This window comes from Syngnathus typhle, linkage group LG22 (genome assembly GCF_033458585.1).
Source record: "Syngnathus typhle isolate RoL2023-S1 ecotype Sweden linkage group LG22, RoL_Styp_1.0, whole genome shotgun sequence".
NCBI lineage: Eukaryota > Metazoa > Chordata > Actinopteri > Syngnathiformes > Syngnathidae > Syngnathus > Syngnathus typhle.
This window is the reverse complement of record NC_083759.1, coordinates 5740465-5767991: the sequence shown is the minus strand read 5'-3', so window position 1 is coordinate 5767991 and position 27527 is coordinate 5740465. Positions and strand designations below refer to the sequence as shown.

General features: G+C 38.8%; 4 protein-coding genes across 6 annotated transcripts in view; 2 read left to right on the top strand and 2 right to left on the bottom strand.

Moving 5' to 3' along the window:
* mdn1 (midasin AAA ATPase 1) overlaps nucleotides 1–1765 on the bottom strand; it is a 30974-nt gene extending 29209 nt beyond the window's left edge. For both annotated transcript variants that reach the window (XM_061270012.1, XM_061270011.1), the window contains exons 1-4: nucleotides 1485–1765; nucleotides 1047–1273; nucleotides 242–466; nucleotides 57–164 (exon numbers count right to left, since the gene is read on the bottom strand). In XM_061270012.1, coding sequence (XP_061125996.1) covers nucleotides 57–164; nucleotides 242–466; nucleotides 1047–1273; nucleotides 1485–1580 — 656 coding nt within the window. In that variant the 5' untranslated portion in view covers nucleotides 1581–1765. The remainder of the gene's footprint in view (nucleotides 1–56; nucleotides 165–241; nucleotides 467–1046; nucleotides 1274–1484) is intronic.
* Nucleotides 1766–2107: 342 nt separating this feature from the next.
* Nucleotides 2108–10472, top strand: casp8ap2 (caspase 8 associated protein 2). Its single transcript, XM_061270230.1, has 10 exons — nucleotides 2108–2265; nucleotides 3581–3646; nucleotides 4020–4085; nucleotides 4315–4415; nucleotides 4545–4619; nucleotides 4696–4811; nucleotides 4982–7083; nucleotides 7199–9683; nucleotides 9889–9988; nucleotides 10097–10472. The coding sequence occupies exons 2-10, from the start codon at nucleotides 3613–3615 to the stop codon at nucleotides 10157–10159; spliced, it is 5142 nt and encodes a 1713-aa protein (XP_061126214.1). The 5' UTR covers nucleotides 2108–2265; nucleotides 3581–3612; the 3' UTR covers nucleotides 10160–10472.
* Nucleotides 10473–10516: 44 nt separating this feature from the next.
* On the top strand, nucleotides 10517–12318 carry gja10b (gap junction protein alpha 10 b). Its single transcript, XM_061270231.1, has one exon. The coding sequence runs from the start codon at nucleotides 10936–10938 to the stop codon at nucleotides 12316–12318; it is 1383 nt and encodes a 460-aa protein (XP_061126215.1). The 5' UTR covers nucleotides 10517–10935.
* A 2548-nt stretch (nucleotides 12319–14866) lies between these two features.
* On the bottom strand, nucleotides 14867–27126 carry bach2b (BTB and CNC homology 1, basic leucine zipper transcription factor 2b). 2 transcript variants are annotated; one of them, XM_061270448.1, is made up of 5 exons: nucleotides 26751–27126; nucleotides 20990–21244; nucleotides 18257–19708; nucleotides 17961–18167; nucleotides 14867–17665 (listed from the first exon to the last, which is right to left on the bottom strand). In XM_061270448.1, exons 2-5 carry the CDS (start codon nucleotides 21230–21232, stop codon nucleotides 17186–17188), a joined length of 2382 nt encoding a protein of 793 aa, XP_061126432.1. In that variant the 5' UTR covers nucleotides 21233–21244; nucleotides 26751–27126; the 3' UTR covers nucleotides 14867–17185. The 2 variants fall into 2 exon arrangements, with proteins under 2 accessions (XP_061126432.1, XP_061126433.1); XM_061270449.1 differs by lacking the exon at nucleotides 26751–27126 and adding an exon at nucleotides 21983–22413.
* Between the last annotated feature and the right edge of the window lie 401 nt (nucleotides 27127–27527).

Here is a 27527-nt window from a genome sequence, read left to right as displayed (position 1 = left end):
AAAAGACATTTTGTTGGATAAATGAAAAAAGGAAATTAAGCGAGCCCAAAACAGACCTTATTTTCATCTGCAGAATCTCATCACTTGTCAGAACCTTCCTCAAAAAGATGTTTTTCTGATTATCAGTCATATGAGTCACAAGCGCTAAACAATGAGCAGTGTACCTGTTCAAGAGAATAAGTGTCATTCGACTGGCACCATTTTTAGCTGCAAATGGTAAAAAGAGGTCAACGGTACTTACCCTCGAACTAGAACATCGCTCATGAGCAACTGGGAAACACATGGACTCCAGTCCCAGAGCTTTTCAAACTTGGCACAATCACTCTTGACATAACGAAGGGTTGCTGCCATGAGGTCGCGCAGTTTCATTCGCCTTGGACCATACTGAACAGTCGATGCTTCTTCACTGGTAAAGAAGAGTCTCTGAAAAACTGGAGGGGCATCACTGAAGTATCTTGCAGCAAACCTTAGTGATGAGCAGAAAACAGTTTCATTATGATTATCCTCGTTTATTCCTTTATTTATCCTAATTGTACATTTTGTCAATATCGTGCAGCCCTAATTTCAATTAAATAAAAAAAATACATTTAAATTTTTTGTATTGAAGTTAACTTGTGTAATGTTCATATTGTTGATACTCAGCCTTTGTGGGTCTGATGGACCCGTTGCATTTTGTTGCTTTTAATTCCTCACAATCAAACACTTTGATGTTAAAATACTGAACAGATGTTTACCTTATTCCAATTACAAGCAGTATAAACAATCTATATGGTTATTATTTTCCCTTTACCTTTGTTAGGTCATTTATAACATGTATTCTGATACATGTTTTTCACAGAAAATGAGCCAAAGTAGTGAGTCTCAGTTTGAAAAATTAATTCATTGTATCATTTTTCTTTTAATAAAAAAAATGAAAGCGGGTCCCACAGACCCGAACACCACACAAGGGTTAAGGAGGGCAGTTATCCCTCCAAAATCAAAACTTTTACTCAAAGATGATCAGTCGGATGGGTGGAATTGTCTTGTGAAAAATAACGTGGACTTACGCCTGAGCATCGGGGCTAATGCAAAGAAGTTTGCTGAGGGCCACACACAGGCGCTCGTGGAGATCGTGATTGATCCTGCCATTTGATTTAACCCTCTCTGCATTCCGCTCCAGCAAATCCAGAACAAGGGGTCGCAGATGTCTAGCTATTAACAATGTATAATCCTTCTCCAGCAGCAGCTGAGCCAGGCACTCCAGGATCTTATGTCTGTCATGCTGACTCCATACCTGAAGTAAAAGCAAGTAATAATAATAAATTAAAAAAAAAGACTTTGTAAAGCTATATTTGCTCAAGTGACCACACAACACACACACATAGACACAACACACATTAAAGCACAATACACGCCAGCAATGTTATTATTTATGGCATGTTATCAACAAGGCAGTCAAAAACATAGCTTAACAAAAATTTTTTTACCACACAATCAAAACAAACCTGCTTGGAAAGAAATCGGCTAAGTTGACTATGACGTTCGTCGGTATGGCTACATATCGTAGCCAGTGTTGATGGGCTTAGTTCTAAATCACCCATCGTATCATTGATCGTCTCAAGAAAGAGAGTAAGGGGGGGGGGGGGGGGGGAACCTCCGTCCACACTAACTAAAAATGTTTTCAAGAGATTGTCTCATCAAAACTCCCCGTACTTAAGTTACACATCCAGCACACATGATAAAATGCTGTCCACACGTGAGAAAACTAGTACTTCCGGGTCGAGTTATACTACTTCCAATTTGAGACAAATGACAGCATGTCCGAATACCCGCGTTACGCTCTCGGGTCCTCGATGAAGTGTATACCCAGTTGAAGTGCACATCCACCGAAGCCCAATTTTTGGCCGCATGCCCACAAATTCCAACGCACACAAAATCTTATATGTGAGTGATTTATTTCTTAAGCTCTACGTTGTGTTTCCTTGTTCTGAGTTCCTAAATAAATACTCCAAAAAGTAATAAGAAGAACGTCACCATGGAAACGAAGGTAACTTTCAAGGCTACATCCCCGGGTCACGTGACGTTCCAGCCTTCCGAGGACACATCCTACGAATTTGGACACAGCTTGTGTCTATACCCAGCGACGGATGCTGCGATGACTTAATCGGAAGCCGTCGACGAGGTTTACCGCGAGACGACCAACTTCGCAATTGCAAACTACGAGTCTGAGGCACTCTTTTCATTTTTTAAACATCTCACGGTTTTGTGGAGATATGACTCTTCGAGGTAGTAGGACACTTTTTCTGTCTAATGATTGTGTTTCAAGATGTTCATGGCTTGGTAATTGTGTCTCTTCGCGGGAAGATGCGTCGTTACTTCCTGTGGCAAGGGCTCTTGGCGCGACATTCTACTTATTAAACCGGTGCCTGTAGAGAACAATACCCAAACAAGTTAATACACGCATACACGATCATGGTTCAATACCGTATAATGAATAAGGGAATAACAGTTAATCCGTAACGTCAAAAACGTCTTGGAAATTGGTCGACTCTACTACATAAATAGACATGACAAGGGACTCGGTTCCGCCATTTTTCGTACGATGGTTTTTGTGTGATCATTTCGCTCAGGTTTGTTTTTCACTCCAAGAAAAAATAGCTTTGCCTGTTTAAAAATGTGTTTCGCGACTCTATTGCCTCAAAATGTGTACTAATTTCCCCAGCGAGGGTACGAGTTAATCTTGTATATACGTCAATGTCAACTGGCTCCTGAGAAGCAATTTGACGTGATTGCTATTGTGATGTTTTCACCTTAATCAAACATTATAATTGTCAGTAATATAGTAATATACTAGTTGCCGGGATTCGATGCAAGACTATTGGAGTGGCATTGACGTATGATAAATAACATTGTGGTTAGCACACAGTGCATGATAATCTGAAGCAACATTTTTTGAAACTTTTTTTTTTTACAAATACGTGTCTATTTTTTATTCAATAATTGGGACGGGTGCTTTTTGAAAACAGCCGCGATTAAAATTAGTCTGACTCGAAGCCTTCAAAATCTCCTTCATCCCCATTCATAAATATATTTTTCAGCCACAACACCCGATCTAATTTTTGTCAAGCGTGTTGTCACGTAGTATTCCAAAATTCCTGCAGCCATAATGCAAAAAAAAAAAATCTACTCTACGCCGTGACGTGTAAAATTCGAATGCATTTCATTGGCTATAAAATCGAAAAATCGTCAAGGAAAACAATAATCCGTGCCCCCGGTGTTAAAGGTAGAAATGCGTTATAGCACTTCTGGCTGTGGTACTAACGCAGTAATGCGCTCCCGGTCTAAATGTGTTAAAACGCACGAACGCGCTATACACATTTTTTAGTTTCAAAATGCCACGTCATGTCAGTTCTTTGGATTCATATTAACCAGTATGATTATTTCAAGACAAAACAAAGTTTAACAAGACAGAAGCTATAATCCAGGGAAACAGCTGAAATTAAAATGGATCTATCTAGTTGATGGGGAGGCTATTTTACCTTAACACGTGACATCCTTAGCCTGTCTTTAATCACTATTTATTTCAGTTTTTTTTTTTTAGGTACAAAGTGAGCAACAAAGCTATTTGAAAGAATGGAGAGGACCAGCAACGACATGGCTCTTGTTGGTATGTATATAAATATTGCAGTTATAGAGGATTTTTAATCTTGTATGGAGGGCTGGGTAATAGGGGCAAAGAATCACATGGTCAAATCCCAATTTTGTTTATTTATTTATTTATTTATTTATTTTTTATTTATTTATTTATTTATTTAAAACTGGACTGACATCAGAAAAAGCTACAGCATGAACTCCTCGAGTTATATTGTATCTTATAAGGGTTGAGCGCTAGCTATAGTACAGTGGTACCTCAAGTTACGAACGCCTATTCTTCAGAATTTTTCGAACTGGAGCCTCATGATTTTTTTTTTGCAAAAATATGTTGAATGTGGATCTTTTAAATGCCGTGATAACATTCTCTATAACTTTTAAATCTACAGCTGTCGTCAATGAAGATTCTGTGGACATCTACGATGACCTTGATCTCAACCATTCCAGGAGTTTAGGTAAAATAAGTTTTAAAATCATTTCTGTGTAAAATAATTCATGTGTGAGTAGCATGTAGACGGGATCTTCCAAATGGTTAGAAACTGGAATTTTGACTAACATTAATATTGACTAAACATAGTCAATTTGGCCAATTGAATAACTTTGTCATTATGTCGTTAGATTGGCTTCTTCAAATGTTTTGGTTTGACGAGATGACTGGGTTATAATTATTTTCTTATTTTACAGAGAAAATCCCGCCAAATCCTTCTCAGCTGAAAGACTCAATGGATCTATATGAAGAGATTGTAACAGAAGAACAACAGGATAGAGAATCCTCTTATACTGAGGTTAGTTACTTATTTTGAGGTTAGTTAATTTAGCCTCATAACATGCAATTTTTTTGAAAATTGCTCCCAGGTAGAGGATCTCAATTTAGACGTGAACGAATCTCACTTTTGTTTTTTTGATGATTGCAGTTGAAATCCCGATTCGAAGCAGCCCAACAGCAAATTAAAGAGTTACACAGAAGACTTCAGAACATGGAGATACAGGTTCATCTTTGAACTGTTGATATTAGCTGTGGCTCACAATCACTCATCCAAATTAATACTTTTATTTTGTTTCCAGAACACAAAGCTGAACACTGAGAACACTCACCTCAAAAAGAATATCTCTGCACTTTTACGGACAGCCCGACAAGAGGTTTTGCGAAAGGATGCTGAGATTCAAAGGCTGAATCAGTCGTAAGTCTCAAAATGTCAATATGCAAATGAACTAGAGTTAAGCTTTAAAATGAAATATAGTGAACCCCGCTATTTGTAAGAAATAAGTTAACAAATAGTTAAATTAGCTAATAATTGACACCCATTCAATTGCACGGACTCAATTTGCTAACATGTTTATTTTCCAACAGATCAAACAAAGGTCAAGATCATCATTCAAGAGTGAATCATCTTCAGGATCAAAACTCCTCCAGTAAAACTGTCTATAACTCCACGAGGACTCCAAAATCTCCAACACCTTCCTTGTGCCCTTCTTCTCGAACATCATCATCATCATCAAGGGATAGTGGTCTTCCAAAAGTTCCCCTTCAACCCCCCAGAAGAGAAAGTCACAGCCCTAACAACAAGGCCAGCTCCTCTTCTTCTTATAGTCGTTCCAAACGTGGACATGATCTCGTGCCTGACAGACACAACGAACATTCTACCAGCAACTCTCTCGTCAGTTCAACCCGGCATCATGAGCACAAAGACAAACCATGTCAGAAGCCTTTTGATGCCACAGACAGAAAGCACAGATCAAGTTCATCTCCCAAGCGGGGCAGATATACAACTGAGAAAGACAGAACTCATAAATTAGACAAAGACTCCGGAAGAAGATCTGACTCCAGGATATGTAAAAGCAGCGACAACAAAAATGTCGATGGATATCACAGATCAGACAGAAGTAGAAGTCCTCCTATAAATAATTTAGGTTCTTCGGATGCTTATAGAGGGCGAAGTGGAGAGAGGAGACACAAAATTGATTGTCAACACGATGCCGATACAGACGACTCTCGGCGACATCATAAAAAAATGGAGACTAGTCTTAAATGCGGCAATTCACAAATAGAACATTCAAATTCAAACGACCGGAGGAGGTCTTCTACAAATCATCAAGCAGAAAGCTACAGTGAGTTCTCCAAAGAGATGAAGCGGGACAGGCTTTCAAAAGATTATCATTGGAAGGGAGACAATAGGCACAGAAGTTTTTCATCGGAGAGAAGCAGACAAGCTGAAAATCCGCCATCAAAAGAATCCCACAATGTCAAACGCAATAAAGAAAGACAAGAAAAACATGTGAAAACATTAGCAATGGAACCAGTGGAGGGAAAAACCCAAAACAGGAAACTGAGCTTCATGGAAACACTAAATCTAACCATTTCACCGATTAAAAAGCCAGTACCCAACAACACCAGCCAGGATCGACTCACTGTATTTGAAAATATGCCAGATGATGGCGTCCAAGCTGCCGGTGATCAAAATGTCAGCAATGAATTTAAAGGACTGAAAACATTACCTCCAAATTCTATTGACGCAGCAACTTCAGAAAAGTTGCCAGTGAAAGCAATCCAGGAAAAACACACAAGCCACAATGACTCTTGTTTAGCTATTCAGAAACTTGAAGGCACTTGTGTCCAAGCTATAAAATCCAACCAATTCATAGATTCAGAAGCAAATTTCATGGCTACACATCACATACCAGAAAGGAATACATCACTAATAGAAAAAAAAGGAAACAATGAGGCCAAAGCTAAATTTAGTCCAGACACCCAATTACAAGATGAAACTAGTCATGACAGCAACACATTTGGGAACATTATGATTAACCAACCAATCAGTCCTTTACGAAAACTAACCAGTGGAAGTCACAGAAATCAGTGTGTTGCTATTGCACAATGTCCTACCTCATTTGAAAGTTTCCAAAGACCAGGCGCACCAAAGGATAGATTTGTCCCTGAAGAAAAGATCAAGACTAATCCTGGAAGTAAAACATATCCCATTCCTCTATCTCAGGATTCTCAACCAGGAGCAACCAGCGAGGACGCACATTGTGCTCAAGATGATTTCAGAGATGCCGTATCGAGTACCATAAGTGCGGAATCGGTTCCTCAAGAGGAGCTTAGTTTGCGTGAGGCGGTTAATTTGAAAAAGGATAACAGCACATCAGTTGACTCAAGCTCATCCATTGGCTGTATTGCTGTGTCTAAGGTCAGCAGCACAACAGAAGAAATTGCTTTACCAAATGATTATCGTGATCTCACTGTCACACCCAAGAAAAAGCTTCGAGCAAAAAATGTCTCGCCTTCCACACCGGTGCAATTATTTCACGACGAGGACTCCATGATACGAACACTTTGCCATCTTAAGAGAATCCCGGATGCAATCAGCCCATTGAGGAGTCCAATCCACCTGATGAAGACAAGTCGCCACCTTCTTCATGGAAAACCTGGGCATGTGAAAAGCCTGCAAAAAGGTAACATATTTTTCTATTCCTCAGTGTTTAAGTTGATCAAAAAAAAAAAGAATTACCTTGAACTTTCTTGTATTTTCTCCTGACCCACTTGTCGTATTCTTTTTCATGTGTGCAGAGTTCTCAACTACAGTCGATGATCCCAACTCTAAGAAACTGGATTTAAACAAAGAAAACAAATATCCAGGTTGTCCCGTCAAACATGACAAACAGGACTCGGATGACAAATTATCCGAATTGCCTTTAAATCAGTCTGACACTGAAGTAGAGGAAGGCGAAATTTCAAGTGGAAGTGAGGAAATGAAGTCATCTCTCAATGCTACCACCAGGCTTAAGATGGCAGAAAAGCTCAGAAATCAAGAAAATCTTTTGAAAAGAAATTCTGAAGAAACATGTGTTGCTTCAAAAGAAAAGACGACAACCGAAAGTGCATCAACGCAAAGTCCAGCCAATAAGAGCCGTTTTAAAACAGTTTGCCCATCAGTGGTCAAAACTTCTTTTTCAACAATAGAAGAAGTCATGGAAATGTTCACTTCAGTTCGGTTGGAAATCCGTAAAAAATACATGAAACTTCACAAATCCTTTCCAAAGAAGAGTTTCTTTGGTGTTATGGAGAATTTCAGAGAGTCATTTGTGGAATTTGTGGACAGTGCACATTTCGGTCAAATATGTTGTCAGGCAACGGAGCTGAAATCAAAGCTCAAATTATTAATCGTGTCGGTGTTTAACAAAGTAGCAGACAATGGGATTGTAAAACGTATCTTTGACCAACAAGCTGTTGATCTGAAACAAAAATTGTGGGTCTTTGTAGATAATGAAGTTGAGTTCTTGCTTAAGGAAGTTTACGTGACTCTGAAGAACTTATGTAGACCAGCAAAAGTTTCACCTGAAGAAAAGACGTCTCGGAGCACTGAAGGACTTTTGGGATCGCCTCATGAGAAAATTCAACAAGATTGCAACAGGAAAGATACTCTTAGCTCTCTGAAACAAATCAAACCGTTTGCTGCTCCTCATAAAACAGGTCTTGGTAGCAGAGGCAAAGATATCAGACTCACTCCCACGGTCAAAGAAGGTTTTGCAAATACATCTAATTCTCTCAATCCAGGAACTGACCATCTTTCTCCTCCAAAAAAATCAGCTTCAGATCAAATGACTTCTTTGGTAGCTTCTCAAAGCACATCCATACTTGACAAAAGTGACTTTGAACTACTCACAGAGCAGCAAACGACCAGTTTAACGTTCAACCTGGTCAGAGATTCTCAAATGGGAGAAATATTCAAGTGTCTCTTGCAAGGATCGGACTTACTCGAAACCACTGGAATACCTGGAGAAAGTACATCATCATGGACTCTTAGTACCCCAAAGAAAAACGGAGACCTACTCGCCTGCGTTACAACTCCAAATAAATTCCAATCTCCATCTAAATTAATCCCACCAACCAAATTTGATACCCCCACCAAACTCATTGCTACATGGACAAGCATATCACCACGGTCCAAAGACATGACCAGAACGAATCCAGTTCTATTTGACGAAAGCTGCCTGTTGGAGGTTCCATCCGAGAATCAATCCAGTTTTTTGTCCCAGAGAAATTATTCGATTCTAGCTGAAGATTTGGCAGTTTCCCTTACTATCCCATCACCTCTGAAGTCTGACAGCCACTTGAGCTTTCTCCAACCATCTAGCATACATACTATATCCCCTCCAGATAGTGTCATCAGTGCTCACATTAGTGAAGATGCTTTGTTAGATGGTGAAGATGCATCTGAACAAGATATCCACCTCGCCCTTGACACGGACAACTCCAGCCTTGGATCTAGCAACAGTGCAACCTCACAAATAATTGACAATACTTTTGTGTTGAAGCCTGAATTACCCATGCAGGCGCTCGTGATGGAGAAGTCCAACGATCATTTTGTTGTGAAGATCCGTCAGGGGAATATACTGACAGACTTAACTCAAACAGAAGAAAATAATAATAGAGAGGAAATACAAGGAAAACACAAAAAGATTCAAAAAGATGATCATTCATGTAATGCAAAATACAGTTTTGCTGACCTTTCTGAAGACCACCTTATATGTCAAGATACTTCCAGTTTTAAAGACGATTCTTTGAGACTAAAAAAAGACCCTTCAGCTACCTCAAAAGATGACGCTAAAAACGACAACCTTGTTGCTTCTCAAAACGCTACTCTGAAAATGACGACTTCTGAAGAAACTTTACTTGAAAGCTGCGAGCAGAAGAGCAATGTACATGGAAACAAGGAGAACCCCAATCTATCAGTCCAAATGGAGAAACACAGTCAGAATCCTCCCTGCCCAGCAGAAACTATTATTTCTGATTCACAGAAAAGCACCGGTCAAGAAGTGTCAAAGGTCAGAGTCACAGAAAAAGACAATAAGGATTGTGAGAAAAGTAAAAAACGGAAAAAGCAACATGAGCAATCAAAAGCCAAGCGTTCAAGAAAGGATGAAGAAAATGATACGGAAGACTTCAACTCCAAAAATGACGTGGAATCAAATTCCGTTCCTTCATCCCCAAATAGTTTGTCTGCCATGAACATGATCAAGAAAAAAGGAGCTTTGGTGATCGCATGGACAAGGTCAGTACCTAAATCATTACTTATGTTTTATAAATCTTCCCCCCCCCCCAATATATTTCCAAATGTATTTATAGAAATCCCCTTCCGGGAAAGATAAAACCAGAACAATTCCATAACAATTTAACTGAATTGTCAGAATTTAGAGGAAAAAAAGCATTACTATTTCAAAGTTGCTAAAAAAACAAACATATATGTGACATTCTAGAGATGAAGATCGAGCCATTCTCGTTGACCTGAAAACAAAAGGTGCTTCACGAAAAACATTTGCTGCCCTGTCAGATCAACTTAAAAAACCATCAGAACAGGTATGTCGAATTTGCCTTTACAGCGACACTGCTTTGTATGCTTTATAAATAACCATCAAATCTTTTGAAAATTCTCTTAACTGTTATGTTGTCCTTTTTGTTTCCTAGATTGCTCAGAGATTTTACCAGCTCATGAAGCTCTTCAAGAAGCAGGGGAATACGAATGTTTAATCACCCCAAGTGTTTTGCTAGAATTATTTTGAGACATTTGTAAGATACAACAATGACATACACTTAATTCTTTAGTTTCTTGTTTATTTAAAAAAATTTGCTCATTTTAAATTCCTCATATGACTAAAGGTACAGCTCATAAGAGTTGAATTTAAAAGCTAAATTCAACAAATTATATACCTCAAGAAATTGTAAATCTGTTCAAAATGTTTTATATTTTAATTTTTGGTTAAAATAAAATCATTTTGTGCTTAGGTACAAGAGAAAATCAGCGCTTCAATAAATGAATCTTTTGTTGGATTGCATCATCAAATTGATTTCAGTGTCGTTAATCTTTCTTAAGATTTATTTATTCTTATACCTGTTTATAAATTCTTGTTTCAGTTGAAAATAAAAACATACACTTACCCATTGAATCGCCATTCTAAGTTAGGAGGCTGTAAACATTAAATATCGACAGGACGATGGGTACTATTTCCAGTCTGGTGACCTGTTAAAAGTAGCAGAGTGGATCTAACCTCAGGCCATTATGGCAATTGATTGATCAAACGTAAACTGGAGACCTAGTTCCCAACCGCTCTGGATAGTCTGAAGCAATGGACAGTAGGGTTATTTTCTCTCTCGGGAGAGAACAATGATGAATCAGCCTCTATTTACGAGGGCAAAGACTACAGATAACTGTAAGTAAATAACCTTAATTTTATTTATTTTTTATTTGATCATGGTTTGAACATTCTGTTTTTTTCCTGGCAGCAAAAAAAAAAATGTGACGGAAGATGGGGGATTGGAATTTGTTGGGCAGCATTTTAGAAGAGGTTCATATTCATTCCACCATTGTGGGCAAGATTTGGCTGACCATCCTCTTCATTTTTCGTATGCTTGTCCTTGGTGTTGCTGCAGAGGACGTCTGGGATGATGAACAGAGTGAGTTTGTTTGTAATACAGAGCAACCTGGCTGTAAAAATGTTTGCTACGACCAGGCTTTCCCTATTTCGCTCATCCGTTATTGGGTGCTTCAGATCATATTTGTATCTTCACCCTCTTTGGTCTACATGGGTCATGCGTTGTATCATTTGAGGACCCTCGATAAGGAGAGGCACCGAAAAAAAACATGTCTGAAAGCTGAACTGGAGACCACAGACCTTGTTCTCAACCATAAGCGAATAGAACGGGAGCTTCGGAAATTAGATGAACAGAAGAAAGTTAGGAAAGCTCCCCTTCAAGGATCTCTGTTGCGAACATATGTTTTCCATATCTTAACAAGATCTATTTTTGAAGTTGGTTTTATTATAGGTCAATGTGCTCTCTATGGAATCAGGTTGTCTCCTCTGTACAAATGCGAGAGGTTACCTTGCCCTAACAGCGTGGATTGTTTTGTGTCACGACCAACTGAGAAGAACATTTTCATGGTATTCATGTTGGTTATATCTGGTGTTTCTTTATTCCTCAACCTTCTTGAGACCTTCCATCTGGGGGTGAAGAAAATCAAGCAGAGTCTGTACGGTTATAAATACGGAGATAGTGATAGTATTTGCAGATCGAAGAAAAACTCCATGGTCCAGCAGGTCTGCATACTTCCAAATTCCTCTCCACAAAGACTGATGCAACTCCCACAAATGGCCTGCTCAGTTTTGTCCAACACTCGTGAAGAAACTGAGCCATTGAATCTCACTTCTCTAGCTCCTCTTATCCAGGTATCTAACAAGACTCATCAGCCATCAGCGAACATCCAGAATTTGCCACATCTAAGAGCTATGGATCGGCAACACAATCGAGATGTTACCTTGCAATCATCTTATAGTGATGATTCAGATGCACCTCATAATTCTGGAACATTGCAGTATACTGGACCTCAAGCTTCATCATTGGCCAGACACATGGAGACCTTTGCAACCCAGAGCAATAAACTAAGAGAGCAAAGTGCAATGGGTGTGTATAGTGACACAAGTGATTCTCCAGGTAGTGAACATTTTTCGACAGCCCGAAAAAGCAGTTTTATGTCCCGAGGAATGTCCGATGGAAGGCAGGGCAGTCCATCGGACAGTTCTTTGACCGGAATGAGCGCTGAGGCCCCGAACTTCAACAAGGAAGAGAGTCCTGTCATGACTCCACCGCCTCCATCTAGCGGGAGGAGAATGTCCATGGTGAGAATATATTAGAAATAGTACATTAAAGTAACCCAGCAAATGTTATGAAGATTAATTGAGATAAAACCATTTCATTGTTGACAAAAAATGTTAGTATTTTCTGTCTTATCCATTCATTTGGGTGAAAAAATAAAACGATTGTTTTTAAAAACGCCCATTTTTAATGACAAATAGGGCCACACATCCCTCCCCTCCATGTCTTGGTTGATGTCACGGAAGGCAGCGATCATAATTTCCACATGGGAAATCATTGTACAGACTGTTTTTTTCTTATTGTTTAACCCAATTTTTAAAAATACAAATACGGTATAACAAGATTTTCTTATTTAAGTTTGATTTTGGTTTGGTAATAATGTTTTCACCCCCCCTCTCTTTCAGACCATGCTGCTGGAGCTGTCGTCCATCATGAAAAAATAAATTTGGAAAACAAAGTTATTGTGGAAGTGGACGAAGTTGATTTAATCCATTTATTTGTTATTCTTTTTTTGTAACTCGAGATCACCATGGCACTTAGATCTTAAAGAAACAGATCAATGCATGTATTAGTCAACATCAAAATTTTCCCATTTGTGGACTTTTAAAGAAAGATTGGCATTTGCCAAAGTATGTTTTGCAAGAACACATCAAGGAATAAATGTATTTAAGCAGCCACTTTTACAATCCATGAACCAAGTTTTGAATATTTCAGAAAACAAATTAAAACAAAATAACTGTACAGCTCTTTTTTTGTTTTACCGTTTTTTTCCGTGTATAATGCGCCTCCATGTATAATACGCACCCCAGATTTTAGGACAATAAATTAGTTAAATTTTGCGCATTATACATGGAAAAAAACGGTAATTTGTTTTCTGAAAGTTTGTTTCAGCTTTTGTTAATTACTTTTCTGAAATGTTTATTTTTTTTTCTGCTGTTGTGACTGGTAGTTCCTTTAAGTAGTTCCTTTTGCTTGTCCTTTTTTTAATGTTCTGTCATAGTGACCTGGTTTATTGATATTTCAAGTGCTATGCAGTTGTTGGAGTCCTTATGTTTTCCTTGTATTACATCACCTTTATTCTGCCATATATACCGTTTTTTCCATGTATAATGCGCCCCCATGTATAATACGCACCCTAAAAATGGCACGTCGATGCTAGAAAAATGTACGCACCCAAATTTTAACTCCTACTTATGTCCGTAAACGTAAAATTATTTCAGAAAAAAGATAATCTTTGGGAACAACCGGATGTTATTCTGCCGGTCAGTATCACTGCGCATGCGCTAGCAAACTCGATAGCGAAGAAATGTTTCGGATTTGTGTAGGGTACATTGTGACAGCAAACAAGCAGGTGATCGAGCAAGCGTCTGATACGAGAGCATTGTGTTCGTATGGAACGTGTTTAAAGTGAACAGCAGAGAAGAAAGCGCATTTGTAATGGCGGCCTCCGTATGATATCCGGATTTAAAAAAAAAAAAAATTGTACCCATGTATAATGCGCACCCCAGATTTTAGGACAATAAATTAGTTAAATTTTGCGCATTATACATGGAAAAAACTGTACTTTATTCTGCCATATAGACTATGTAATCTTGTATATAAAGACATTTACTTTTCAACATCCGTGTCAGGTCTGCTTCTGGTTCGAAATCCTGCTCCTTGGGTGACAATATGTACAGACCAATCACAGATCCAGCAATTTTAGACATAATCCATCAAGCTAGTGACATCATCACCTGCTCCAAACCATTGCTCCTCCTCAATGGGTCGCTCAACACTTCACAACTGTTCCAGAACCTCAGCCTGCTGATCACCTCCACCTCTCTCTCACCCGCACCTCATGCATGTCCTAGTTTTTCACACCCGCCTTCTAACAAACTGGGTCAAACCCTGCGGCCGTCCTTCAAAACTGATACTGGGGCGCACGTGCTCCGGCTGCCCCACAGGACCCTGCTCGAGCGACACTCGCTGAGTGGCGACCACCCAACCCTGCTCCTGCGACACATGCTCTGCTGCTGCCAACCATCCTCCAGCGATTCCTCTTCAACCCTGCGCCGGCCTAAAAAAAACCTGCGGCGGGATCTGACCCTGCTCCAGCGGCGCAGACACTCTGTGGCTCCCCCGACCCTGCTCCTGTCCCCACCCGACTTTGCTCCAGCGGTGCACGTCTTGCGATTGCAAACACAAAGTACTTCTTGTTTCAGTTGAGCCCACTGTAGTTCATTGTTTGCATGGTGCTCCACCCTGTATGTGATCCTTTGTTATTTCCTGTTTCATCTTGAAGAAACCTTTGGTTGGGATATTCCAGAAAGTCCACCGTGGTACGACCACACAGATACCGTAACAAAGCAACAAACCTGCCTTTCTCATGGTTTGATTTTTCTATCAGGTGAGATATTTGGAACTTCTTGGTATGACACCACAGATATGTCAGGGCTGTTTTTTTTAGTTGTTTTATTAATCTTTTTTATCACAATGAATCACATTTTTCAAAATGGAGTCAAGGTGCTTTCTCTATTACTACTTGTTGAGCTTTCTCCCAAATTGACTGGATTGAAAATGTAATTTCAAAAAAAAAAAAATAACAGCAGTGATATGCATGTTTATTTCATCAAGCAAAATGGCGTAAAGACAAAAAAAAAGTACAGTACTTTAAGTTATATAACACTGCCAATTAAAATGAATTTGAGAAAACTTTTCACAATATATTTACAATAACCGTCAAATCGTGACTGTATTTACCATTTAAAAAAAAAACTTTCATGATACTCGTAGCGAATAAGCACATTACAGTATTTTAAAATGAACAACAATACAAAATTAGAAAGATGAGAACAATTTAAACTACAAGTTATTCCAATAAATGATGCACCAAAACTTGCAAGTAAACAATAGTCTGTAGAATCTGAGTAAAAAACATGTAGAAAACACCTGATGCAGTTTGTTGATACAGTCATTGACCTGTTATGAGAGGTACGAGTCATTTTACAGGTAGATCAGTGTGAAAAAGTTGCACTGGTGACTTTTGAGGGAAGGGTCAAGGCCCCTGAATTTATATATATACTGTACATTGGAGGTGCATGTATCCATACATCAAAATCCGGCTGACTCATCCCATTAAGAGAAAGGAAACATTTTCACACAATCGCAAACCTGTCCTATCAATTTTACATGGCAAAAATCCAGTCGTATTTGACAACTAATAATGTAAAAAGAAAAGTTTTTATATTTGACTAAATATTCACAGAAATTATGATTGCCGAGTTCTTGTGGTTATATATTTATTTAATTATTCATTTAAGTTGAGACGTGTTAAAAGTGTGATCAGCCCTTTCACCTTTCTCGTGAAAAATGCTGATATGAAGTGTATTTGCTCATTTATTAAGGACATCGATAAAATTTGTTAAACTAGGCAAATTTTTGCGGCACCGTTTGTGTTAAAAACACTAATCCTCATCAAACTTGTTATACACTGATTTATTCTCAAGGGTAGAAGCATGATTTGTAATTTTGGTGCAAGCATTTTTTAAAAATATTCCCACTGTAGGGAGAACACAAATTTTGGAATGAATTCCATTAAATTCAAAGGCAATTATTGCAATCATTAATTTTATAGACTGGGGCTAAATTGTCCAAAGGTTGAATTTCAAGTCATAACACCTTTAATGGTAAACAAGACTTTTCCAGTTTATAAATAGAAAATAAAAAAATACATTGGAAAGACAGTTCAAGTTGTCTGCTTTTTAAAAAGCAAAACAATTTTCCTAAAATCCTCATTCACTTAGATAACAGGGAAGAGCGGGTAATTTAAAACATACATTTAGTCTCCGTGTATGTGTAGACATGGATCTTAAATTTTGTCGTGTTTATTTTAAGAAATATGTCTTTCAGTCTATATGCATGTCTGTTAAGCGGTTTTCCTGAGAATTAAGAGCACCCACCATGTTGGGGGAAGGGAAATATTTACAATATGAGATGGCAAAAATGAAGATTTTTTTTTTTCCTCAGCCTTCTCTATCCTTGGTGGAAAAAAAAAAACATCTAAGCCTACATCTGTTCAAAGTCATTGACACTAATCATGCTCACACTATATACAACATCTAAATAAGGTATTGCTGGTTAAAGAGAGAAAATATGCATCTGCCAGCAAAAAAAAAAAAAAAAAAAAGAAAATGATACAGAGAGCTCCAGAAGGCAAAAAAAGGAATGTTATCAGTTTACAGCCTGTACACAATTACAAGAAAATGTTTGCATAAACATTTTACAGTCTAATTGCATGATAACATCCCCCCATGTATAAAATGCGTATTCTCATTTTGCATGAATTATGGTAAACATTCTGAGGATTTTTTTTTTTCCTGAGTTTTGAATAGCTAGAGATGAAAAGTGTCACAGCAAAAAAAAAAAAAAAAGCGAGAGAGGATGTACATGAAAACGAATCAAAGAGAAGAAATACGGGGACCATGCCAATAAAAGCGATATATAGAAAGATTTTTTTTTGAGGTTCCTCTTTGTGTTTTGGGTGTCATGAAGACATGAACCCGGCCCGACTCTCAAAGCTGCTGCCGGGGCCATAGCACCATTGTAAAGACTTAAGTGAGCAACTCTCACTTTTGGTAAGGGAATACTTGATGAACAGTATTTCCGCTTTTTTAAGACAGCGTGTCAACTGTTCATAAAATAGAAATCATGAAAAACATAAATACATAAAAATATATAATTTTTTGTCAACACTGGCAGAAGTTGGGTATTATCAACAACCCCAAGAGAGGGTTTGTCAGAGTAGTATAATTAAATATTACTACTACTACTAGTAATAATAGTAATAATAATAATAGTAATAATAAAAAATAAAACAATAATGATGATAATAATAATAACACCAAACATGAAAAACAAATACTATTAATTAGTACAGTCCTTGTGTGGCTGCTCATCAGTTGTACATTTTTCGGTCATTTCCTGGCAAAAATCAACTGTTACCGTCTGGTTACCGTATTTCTCCACGGTCAGCCCTGAATCTGTGTACAAGCTAATGTATTGGCTGTCCATACCTTTGTCTTCCCCGTTTTCCATCGAGTTGATCTCCAAAAGGCCTGGAGAACCAGGAATGTTTGTTTCAGGTGTGGCGGAGTCCAAACAGAGATCGATGCTGGTGGTGTTAGGTTTGTTACAAGGCTTGGGATCGTAGGCGGCGTGATGGCTGGCGGTGGAATTGGTGGGGCGTAGGACTGGGCAGTAGTGGTGCAATGACTGAACCTGTTCGGGACTTAGCTGGACATCCCTGCACACCTCCTGGGACAGGCAGGAAAAGTTTTCCCATAGTTCCCCCATACAAGCCTTCAGTTGATTTCTCTCTGTAAGCAGCTTCTCCTTTTCGCATACCTGTATTTGCAAAAAAAATGTTAAAATTTTACATAAAGCAATACTAATTCCATTTTTTTTTTTTTTATTCTATTTTCTTTTTATTGGGGCGGTATGGCGCAGTGATAAATTGGATTGGGGGTTTGATGTGGTGGGCCGTATCTGGCCCCCGGGCCTTGAGTTTGACATCAATGTTCTAACCCATGATGCCATGGTTGATTACGGGTGTATCATAGTTAATATAAAATGGCTGCCACTATTTTTCATTCAAAAATCATGTCATGGGACCTTCCGATACAAGTGTAGATCGACTCACCAGTTTTCTAATCTCACACTCGAGGTTCAAGATACAGTCGAGCTTTCTTTTGCGGCAACGTTGGGCAGCGATGCGATTCTTACTTCTTCGCCTCACATCGTGGATGAACTCGAGTTGCTCTGAGGTCAGTTTGTGCATTTTCACCAGTGTTTGGAAGTCATTCCTTGGAAGGTTTATGATTTGATCAACAGGGAAAGGTAGCTTCACCTGTCAAATTCACACACGTTGGTTAACAAAAGTCATATGACATTTTAAATGTTTATTATGAATTATTGAACATCCAAATTTGCACTTACCTCTGGGCCACGCTCTTGTACAGTGCAGGACTCGCTGTCTCCCTCGGAAAAAGAACCCGACTCATCGCTGGAATTGGTGCCATAGGACTGTTCACATTTGATGTTGCTTTGCCCCTGGATAAAAACTCCATCCCCTACGTTGTGGTCCTGCTGGTCAACATTGAGACAGCGGGCCATGTTGGAGCAAGGTGATGAAGAGAACTCAAATTGAGGCAGGCTGCATGGGGAGCCTCCACTGCCGTCTTCTGCATAGGAGTAGGACGAACAGGAACTGGATGTCCTTGTCCGTGTCTCACAAGGTGGTGAGCGTGGGCAGACTTTTATTGGAACTGGACAGCTGGTGTTTGACCGTGGACGGCACAGTAGATGTGGTTCGCTGGAGGTGGTGCTGGGAGAATAGGCCTGGGAGCTTGGAAGGGACTGACTAGCCCCAAGACCCTTTGGTATGTGGTCAGGAAGCTCCGTTTCAAAAGAATTCCCACCAGGGTAAGAATGTGCCGGATTTCCCAGACGACTGCAGGCCCCGGAGGAAAATATGACAGTTCCTCGATCGAGCTCAACTTCCTGGTTGCAGGTTTCGTCACAGGATTTAAGATCTGCGCTGAAATTGTCATTGTTCTTTGGGGATAATAAAGACCAACTCAATTGTCCAGCAAGACCTTTCAAGTCTTTTTTGTGATCTCCCTGAGAGTTAACATTGTCCTGGGGACAAACGAGCCTGTTTGCAAATAGTGGCTGAGGTGTACTGGGCAGATTGGAGCAGTCCACTCCTTTTTTAAGTAAGGCTCGAATGCAGGATGCCGACTTCATTCTCTTGATGATTTCTGACGACGCGGGGTTATCCATCTCCATTGCTGACGCGCTATCAGTAATGTCCAATGAGATGGCCTCTTCCTCTACTTGTTGTTCAACTTTGATTTCTGTCAAAGGCAACCTGTTTGGATCCGTAACTCCCCCACTAATGTTGCCCTCTTTTATTGTGCTTGGAAAACCTGAGGTACTGGTGTGTGAAGACAAATCATCATTGTGCTTTTTATAAGCCCATTGGTATTTGCGGTACTTAGGGCATCGCGGCAGGTCTGATCCTCGGCGTCGATCGAAGTCCAATCGTCCGTCTGTGAAGTTACCAGTCATTGTTAATTGATCCTCCCCGGGGAACTGAAAGGTGGCGAGATCATCAGGACGTTGTATCGTCGGAGAGGATGATCTTTCGGTCTCTGACTGCATGCTTTCGTTCTCCGAGTTGATGCCCTCAGCAGCTACATTGTGACAGTGCAGCAAGCTGTCCTCACTACGCAGCTGAGCTTCCAGAAAACGAAAGCACGAGTCCTCTAGGTTGTGCATGCGCAGGAATTCGGCACAGCGGATGACCTCTTGGATGTTTTCTTTGCTGAGTAACAGTTTAGCAGTGTAGGCAAACTGCAACAACGGGACGAATCCTTTGGCAGTGACCTGCAAAATAGCAGGGAAATTGTCATCAGTCTGGAGTACTTGGGTGTGGTGCCACAATGTCATTCCACTTTGAAAATAACCACAAGCACTTAACTTTATAAATTTGACAGATTTACATCAACTGAAAAATAACGATTTGTTTGGGAGGCACCCTTAGGATACTTATATAATCGTTTATCAGAAATAACTCAATTTTACAGTTAGCTATGATATGCTAATAATAGCTATAAAATGCTTTCCACACAAAATGAATTCATTCATTCTTAATTTCATCAAAAGAAACTTGAAGCAAAAAAAGCAAATTATTGCCACCTATAGAATTACAGTCACCCATGAATGTAAACTGGGGAAAAGTTAGTCAAATTATGGCAGTAACTAGTGTGGAAACGTACAAAGTATAATCATAATTTGAATGAGAGGAATTGGCCAACATGCCGTAGCCAAACATGTTTATTAATAGCAACACTGAAGAAGGACAAGACCTCAGCATACCAATGGGTCTATTTTCAGTTTAGTATTATCAGCTGCAGTCTGCAGCGTTATCTTTTTGTGTCCTTAGACATATGCAATTAAATGCATATTATCGTCTCAGGGTCATTTTGTGCCACTGCAGTGTCTTAGTCATAAAAGTACATAAACCTTATCTGTGTAGATGTCAAGGTGATATGACAGGATGTGATCATTGAAAATCACATATTTTAAGATAAAAAAAAATTCTCAAATGTACCGTATTTTCCGCACTATAAGGCACATCTAAAAACCAAAAATTTTCTCAAAAGCCGACAGTGCGCCTTATAGTCCGGTGCACCTTATATATCATAAGTGGCCCGCTGAAGACTATGCATCATGAATCAAAAAGACTTTGGATCATTATTTTGTGATCATAAAGTAATTTCTTGCGTCTGAAGTTGAAATAAAAAAGATAAAATGGAGAATTATTTGATTTAGATTAAAAATCTGACATGATGCATTAATGGTGCGCCTTGTAGTCCGGTGCGCCTTATATAAGGACAAAGTTTTAAAATGGGCCATTCATTGAAGGTGCGCCTTACAGTCCGGTGCACCTTATAGTCCGGAAAATACGGTAAGCGCAGTTGCCATCATTTTAAAAAAAAAAGTCTTGAACGAAATACAATTTTACACAAAAATAATTAAATACGTAACAGTGAGGTAAGGGAGGGGGACTTAGATCAACAGTATTTCTTTCAAAGGCTTTTGAATGGTATTGATAAATCAACAATAATAATGCTATCTTAATTAATTCATATTTGTTGGACATACCTCTTCAGGAAGGCTGACCAAAAAGCCATTCTCCGTCTGGCCTACCAACACCTGGAGGAAATATTCGCTGCAGGCGGCTAGCACGGCCCGATGCCCGCGAAATTCCTTGCCTTCCACTAGGATAGTCACATCGCACAGGATATCCTGCTTCCGCTGGTCGTTAAGACAGAGGAGGATATTGGTACAATGAACTGTTGACTCATACACATACATGGGGGCTTCAGGCCTCTCATCCACGGACATTCCGCTAACAATCTGAAAACAGAAGGGATGAGTTTATTTAACAAGCATATCACCTGTAAACTTCTCAATATTGTACTGTGTAATCAAATAATGGAGGAAAAATGTTTTGAGGGAATTAAAACATGGCAGTTGTTATAAATTATATTGTGGGGGGGGGGGGGGGGAAATCCACCTGTATGAGATCATTCAGTCCTGACAGTTCTCAAAATAGGCTAACTTCACAACAAAATGCCTACTATTACTATTTATATTTACATTTTATTCATATATTTCTTTTTATTATTTCAGTTGACAGTATGGGCATAATAATAAATTAATACCGTATGTTACATAATGATATTTTTTGGTTGTATAAAAGCACATAAAAGACACACGTTTCATGATGCTGTCATTGTGTCTCTATTTCCTAAGAAAAATAATCATTGATTTAGATTAATTATTGACATGCTTTGATTATCTGGCTCTCATATCTTAATTATTGATATGGTTTGATTCTCTCGCTCCCACCACCAAAAAAAAATGGTGAGGATCCTTTTTTTTTTTTTTACATCTGTGATGTAATCTCAGTGTGATTAATATGGTCGATACTGGTATTGATCAAATAAAATATCGAAATCCTTGAGGCTAAGGCAAGACATGAAGACTGAAATCAGTGACAGATTGTGACAACATACAGCCATACTAAAATTAAAATAACATTGTCAATCAGGTCAGGAACAAATCAGCTACGAGCACACGTTTTTTCATTACCTCAAAAAGATTTCAGTATGCATCCAGTCATCTTAATATTCCTCTCTTTACAGTAATAACATATTTCTTACTAACACACGCTGAACCTATCAATGTCTGAGTGTGGGTGAGTGAACAAGCAAGGTAGGAACATGCGTGTGCGCGCGCATGTGTTTGTATGACGACATTTGAGACTATTTTAGGCCCCCGCCATCTTAAATGCAGCTTGCATGAATCATGACTTCCCACATAGTAGGTCAGTGAGTAAGGTGAGTCATATTGCTGTCTTATATGGTAACACGCTGCACATGTGATAGAAACAGTGTTATCTATAGACTAGACTGACTGTTTCAAATGTCTCTTGCTTCACTGCTTGGCCTCTGTCATTTGGTATGGGAATGAAATTTATTCAATAAATATAGTCAAGTACGAGTTTGATGATTTGGTTTTTAAAATGATGTTGAACAATCTTGCAAAAAAACAAGAAATTGCTCATTTATATTTTTATTAGCTCCCCCCCCCCCCCCCCCTTTTCTCACCATGCTGGTATGAGTCAATATGATTCATTTTGACTTTCACATGACGTCAGCCTAAAATCATGTTTGGTGTTTCTAAATTTTGATATGCAAGTAAAAAAAGCAATTTCACACTGAAAAAAAGAAATCCTTTGTAGACTAAGTGAACACTAATTTCTTGGAGTTATTGAGACAATGATTGAACGTGACAAGGGACTGAAAAATATGTGAAACAGACAAGAAAAACATGAAATCTACATAAAAAAAACCAAATGGAAAGTTTTATGCAAATAGCTGACGCAGAGGCATAGCCCACGTAAAACGGCAAATGTTTGAGTGCTGAATCACAAATGTCCACTTTATGGCAGAGGCTTATTTTGTCATTATTTTGTTATTCAGAGAAATTTTTTCTCTCGTTAAAAATTTGACTTGTGCAATAGAAAGCGTCAAAATTAGTTCCAACATTCCACGACCCCAAATTAGCCACGTTACACCCTTTCTAGATGTCTACAGATGTTGGCTGTATGCATACACTATGTTTAATGTTGTGTCTCTGTGGGCGCACCACATTCCACATTCCTTGTTGACATGTCATCCTCTGCTTGAATTAAGTGGTGGGCTGGAATAGTTATGTCGAGTTTAACATCTCATCCAACCTAGCTTGAAAACATTTATTGAATGACATTGTCAGTAATATTTACATATTCAAAGAAGGTTAAAATATAAAAAAAAAAAAAAAAAGAATGGTAATTGAAATTGGTAGTAATGTCTCAATTTTTTTTAAAAGAACTATTTCTTTTAAATTTACCATATTTTCCGCACTATAAGGCGCACCGGATTATAAGGAATGAGAAAATTGGAGGTTTTTAGGTGTGCCTTATAGTGCGGAAAATACGGTAGTCGTGACACAAAGTCAATGCAGAATTTGTCTTTGCAGGCCACATAAAATAACGTGGCGGGCCATCTCTGGCTCCCGGGCCTTAAGTTTGACACCTAATCAACAGAAAATCAATGAGTTCCATGTGAAATAATAATTCCGCACCTCCCGTGGCATTCCATCACACACTCACGAAGGGCACACAACAGTTTGACACCCCGAGAAAAAAGGTGAGACAGACTGGCTGTAGTGGAAGAGGGGGAGCTTATCAGGGTTGAGCAAGTTCAGTCAATAAGTCTGATTCTTCCGAGTGCATTCCAAGACTACAAGTCAGTCTCCCGCCCAAGATCTTCTCCGGGGGATTCCACAAGTTTCTGGAGCTGCGCTCAACTCTGTGTCAACATTTCCATACCAGTCTTCCAGCAGTTGAATAGGATGAGATGCTCATTCAACTCTAGTATGCTTATTGCAGAAGAAAACATGGCGGTCAACATATGGCAGCCCGACACTAACTGCTGCATTGTGTCAAAAACAACCTGAGGGTCTCAGTCCAAGTGTTTCCTGTCAAAATTAACAAATTTTCTGGGGTTTCTATCTATTTTATTCATTTATATTATTTTCGGGGATATTATTTAGATGATCTTATCACAAAAATTGCAGAAGCGTCATTTATATTTACTATGTACTTTATAGACACCCTGTACTTAACTGAGATATTAAAAAAAAAAGGCCTCTGCAAAAAGTTTAAAGAAATATTTGTTCTAAACTATTCCTATTAAAATTGATTTTTAACATGCAAAAATATGCAGCGCTGTAAACTGGTGCATATATGTGTGTGTGGACAATAGTTTGTTTATGCAGTATATTGAAACATTTTACATGCTAGTTTTCTTCTTAGTCCACAAATTATTATCATCCTTATCATAATTATCATCATTATCAGAGCTACCCGAGAGTCTCCTAAAAAAAAAGCCTTCAGTCAAATAAATAAACAAAGTACTATATTGAAACATTTTAAATGCTAGTTTTCTTCTTAGTGTGCAAATTATCATCGTTATCATAATTATCATCATTATCAGAGCTACCCGAGAGTCTCCTAAAAAAAAAAAAGCCTTGAGTCAAACAAATGAACAACATGGCAAGGGGTGACACATGATACATTACAGCGAGGTTAAAATTAGACTCGCAGTTGACTGATAGGGCTGTAGACACGGTCATTGGATCAGGAAGACGCAGAGCTATTAGAATTTTAGCTATCCTGGAACCTGAGAGTAGAGAGAACCAAATATTCTCATGCACATTGAGTGTACTGTTATGAAAATGCATGAAGGACTCATGCTCTGGAAAAATAGCAATGAGAATGAGAAGTAAAACTTTTGATCATTTGTTTGCTTTGTTCAAGCGTTTTCCACTGTACTATTTGAACTGTGTGTGTGTGGAGGGGGGGTGGGCATATATGCAAAAGATATTTTCTTCCTATTAAGGCTCAGCGTTAATTTCAACACAAACAGTCTGATGTTCTCTGCCACGGATGAAGAGAGAATACCACATTCATCCAAGATTCAAGCATGTTCCAGGGGTACAATGGGATTTTCTCCCACCCTGTGTCAGAAGTGCAGCGTTCTTGCCTCAGAGTGACAGAACAATGGTCTCTTTCACTGCCTTTAACAGCCTGGAGATGAAGAGAGGTGCATTATGGGTAAGCGGAGAGAAATACTAGTAAAGTTTAGAATACACACGATTGAGAGGAATGTTCTTTCAGATGTATGCAAAATGTATATGATTCATGTGATCAGTGAATGTATGCAGACATTTTAGATCTACTGTAAATCACTTGAAATTACAGTTAAAAAAAAGTCTTTATCTTCTGCAATGTTGACACATGGCCCTGCACTTTAGGTCATTTTGGTCTCTGATGCAAATAAAATATGTTTCTCTTGTTAGCCTGCTCAATACAATATGTTCATATTGATTAATCATGTAATGGTTTGATTCTGGAACGGAACATATCCATAATAACTAAAGCCATTAAGGAACATTTGTTTGGAATTCGAACAATGTAGCGAATCGACCAGTTTCTATTGCATTATAGTTTGAACATAACAAAAATGGCAAAAGCTTGGAAAACAGTGCATTTAAAATGATAATTCAACAGAGAAAGCAAACTATATACGTATGAGAGAAAGAGAGAGAGAGAGAGAGAGAGAGAGAGAGAGAGAGAGCGAGAGAGAGAGAGAGAGAGAGAGCGAGAGAGAGAGAGAGAGAGAGAGATTGATGGCTAATGCTGTAGCACGTTCAGCAGACAAAGAGGCGCATACCTTACTGTATGTCAACGCCGATTCTAAAATGCTGTATTATTACCGCATCATCGAGTCAATCGTGGGACTAAACAAATACTTAAATAAACGTAGAAATTCTGCTAAATATTTTCTTAGGGCACGATATATTCCCGGGAAACATATAGGAGAGCAAAGCACAGAAATAGTATTCCTATAAAATATCTATTAAATACCGTGATGTAATTCATTCTAATATATATCTTTAATTATGCTGATGAATATTATTTAAATTTAGAACATGTTTGATTGTTTCACGCCTGCATTTATTGTTGATTTTTATTTAAAATTAGGGACCCCCCCCCGCCCCCCCCTTTACACACACGCACACAATAAAAGGGGCTAGCTCACTAAGCCTTCAGGACCTACTCACGTAAACAATACAAGGCCCATAAAATATATGTTTTTCAAAATTAAATTAGATCTTTACAACAAGTGAAATTATTTTTGGTGAAGAAAAAGAAACAGCGCATGGCTGTAGGAGCAAATACGAGCAACCGCAGTCCATGTATAAGCCAAATCGGCTAGGAATAAAATGAGTGTCTTTAGAACGCAAATGGAATATGATAATAGTTTGCAAAATTGCAATCATGTTAAATGATCGTCGGCTTCGAAAGAAACCAGTCCTGCATATATCGTATTCATACTCCAACTAATCATCACAACAGTATTATAACCTGGGAAATTGTGACTAGGGTGTGTTTGCAACATGGGGGGTGGGGTGGGTGTCAGTGGTCTTTAAATGTTTTCCCCCCCGTGGAGTAAATACACTTGATCCGCTATTATGCACAATCGTAGAAAATACACAACGCTGACTCAATACACAACAGGATGTGGTTCGGGTTTGTCGTTATGAGCCAGCCAACCCAATCATTTCACCACCTTCAAGATTATAGTAACCTTCTTCCACCAATTATATTTGACGTGTCTTAGAATTTTTGTTTGTAACTCACTACACCGATTACTTATGTTTGGATTGTAACAAAGAGGAAATTAAAATTACACAGCAGATAGTAGTCGAAGTGTGACAAAGACGCCAGAAAGTGTGCATGGCTGCTTACCGTGTTCTTCCTTCTCGATCAAATCCTCGTATCCGTTTCACAATCAAGTTCTTTCACATGATGGATTGCTTTGCTCTATTTAAATCGTCCCGACTGCAATTTTCGACTTTTTTTCTTCAGTGGGTTTGATTTGTCTCACCTTCTAAAAAACATGTCCGTGATTTTCTTCCCTGTTGTTTCTGCTATGATTACGTGGATTACGTTTGCAGTGTTTCTGCACGGAGCGCAAGTCTGTCTCCCGCTGTTGGTTACACTCGACTGGAACGCCTACTCTCGATCGCCGCATTGTTGACATTAGTCCGTCGACGTCACTCGTTTTCGTTCATTCACAACATCGTCAGCTCAACACTGTACTTGGCGTCGCGAAAGGCTTTAAGTGTACTTGTGCATGGAGATATAACTAGATAATGGCTTGACGCAAAATAGTTACGTAAACCCTACCGCCATATTGAATGTGGCAACGTGATTGATTTGTAGAGACTCAAAGCAGGGGCGAATCTAGGATCAGAGGTTTAGGGGTGCCCAGCACACAGCCAAGCAAAAATAGATTTCTTTTTTTTTTTGTACATTTTAACACGGTTTCACTCGCACATTTCTGAAAGAAAAGCATTACATTTTCAGGCAAAGTCTATACCAAGGGTGTCAAACTCATTGTAGTCATAGCTTTTTTTTGGAGGGCCATTATGACTGTCTACTCAAATAAATGTATGAGCACCTCATATTATATACAGTAAAAGCTACAAAACTAACTGACAAATAACTCGTTTTCAAATCAGA

Bases quoted from the DNA above. Each gene is read 5' to 3' on its own strand.
- bach2b (XM_061270448.1), bottom strand. From the start codon at position 21,232: ATGTCCGTGGATGAGAGGCCTGAAGCCCCCATGTATGTGTATGAGTCA. The intron at 18,168-18,256 runs GTAAGTGCAAAT...TGAATTTGACAG, and splicing joins TACAAGAGCGTGGCCCAGAG to GTGAAGCTACCTTTCCCTGT. The intron at 17,666-17,960 runs GTGAGTCGATCT...TTGCAAATACAG, and splicing joins AGTGTGAGATTAGAAAACTG to GTATGCGAAAAGGAGAAGCT.
- gja10b (XM_061270231.1), top strand. From the start codon at position 10,936: ATGGGGGATTGGAATTTGTTGGGCAGCATTTTAGAAGAGGTTCATATT.
- casp8ap2 (XM_061270230.1), top strand. From the start codon at position 3,613: ATGGAGAGGACCAGCAACGACATGGCTCTTGTTG. The intron at 4,086-4,314 runs GTAAAATAAGTT...CTTATTTTACAG, and splicing joins CAACCATTCCAGGAGTTTAG to AGAAAATCCCGCCAAATCCT. The intron at 7,084-7,198 runs GTAACATATTTT...TCATGTGTGCAG, and splicing joins TGTGAAAAGCCTGCAAAAAG to AGTTCTCAACTACAGTCGAT.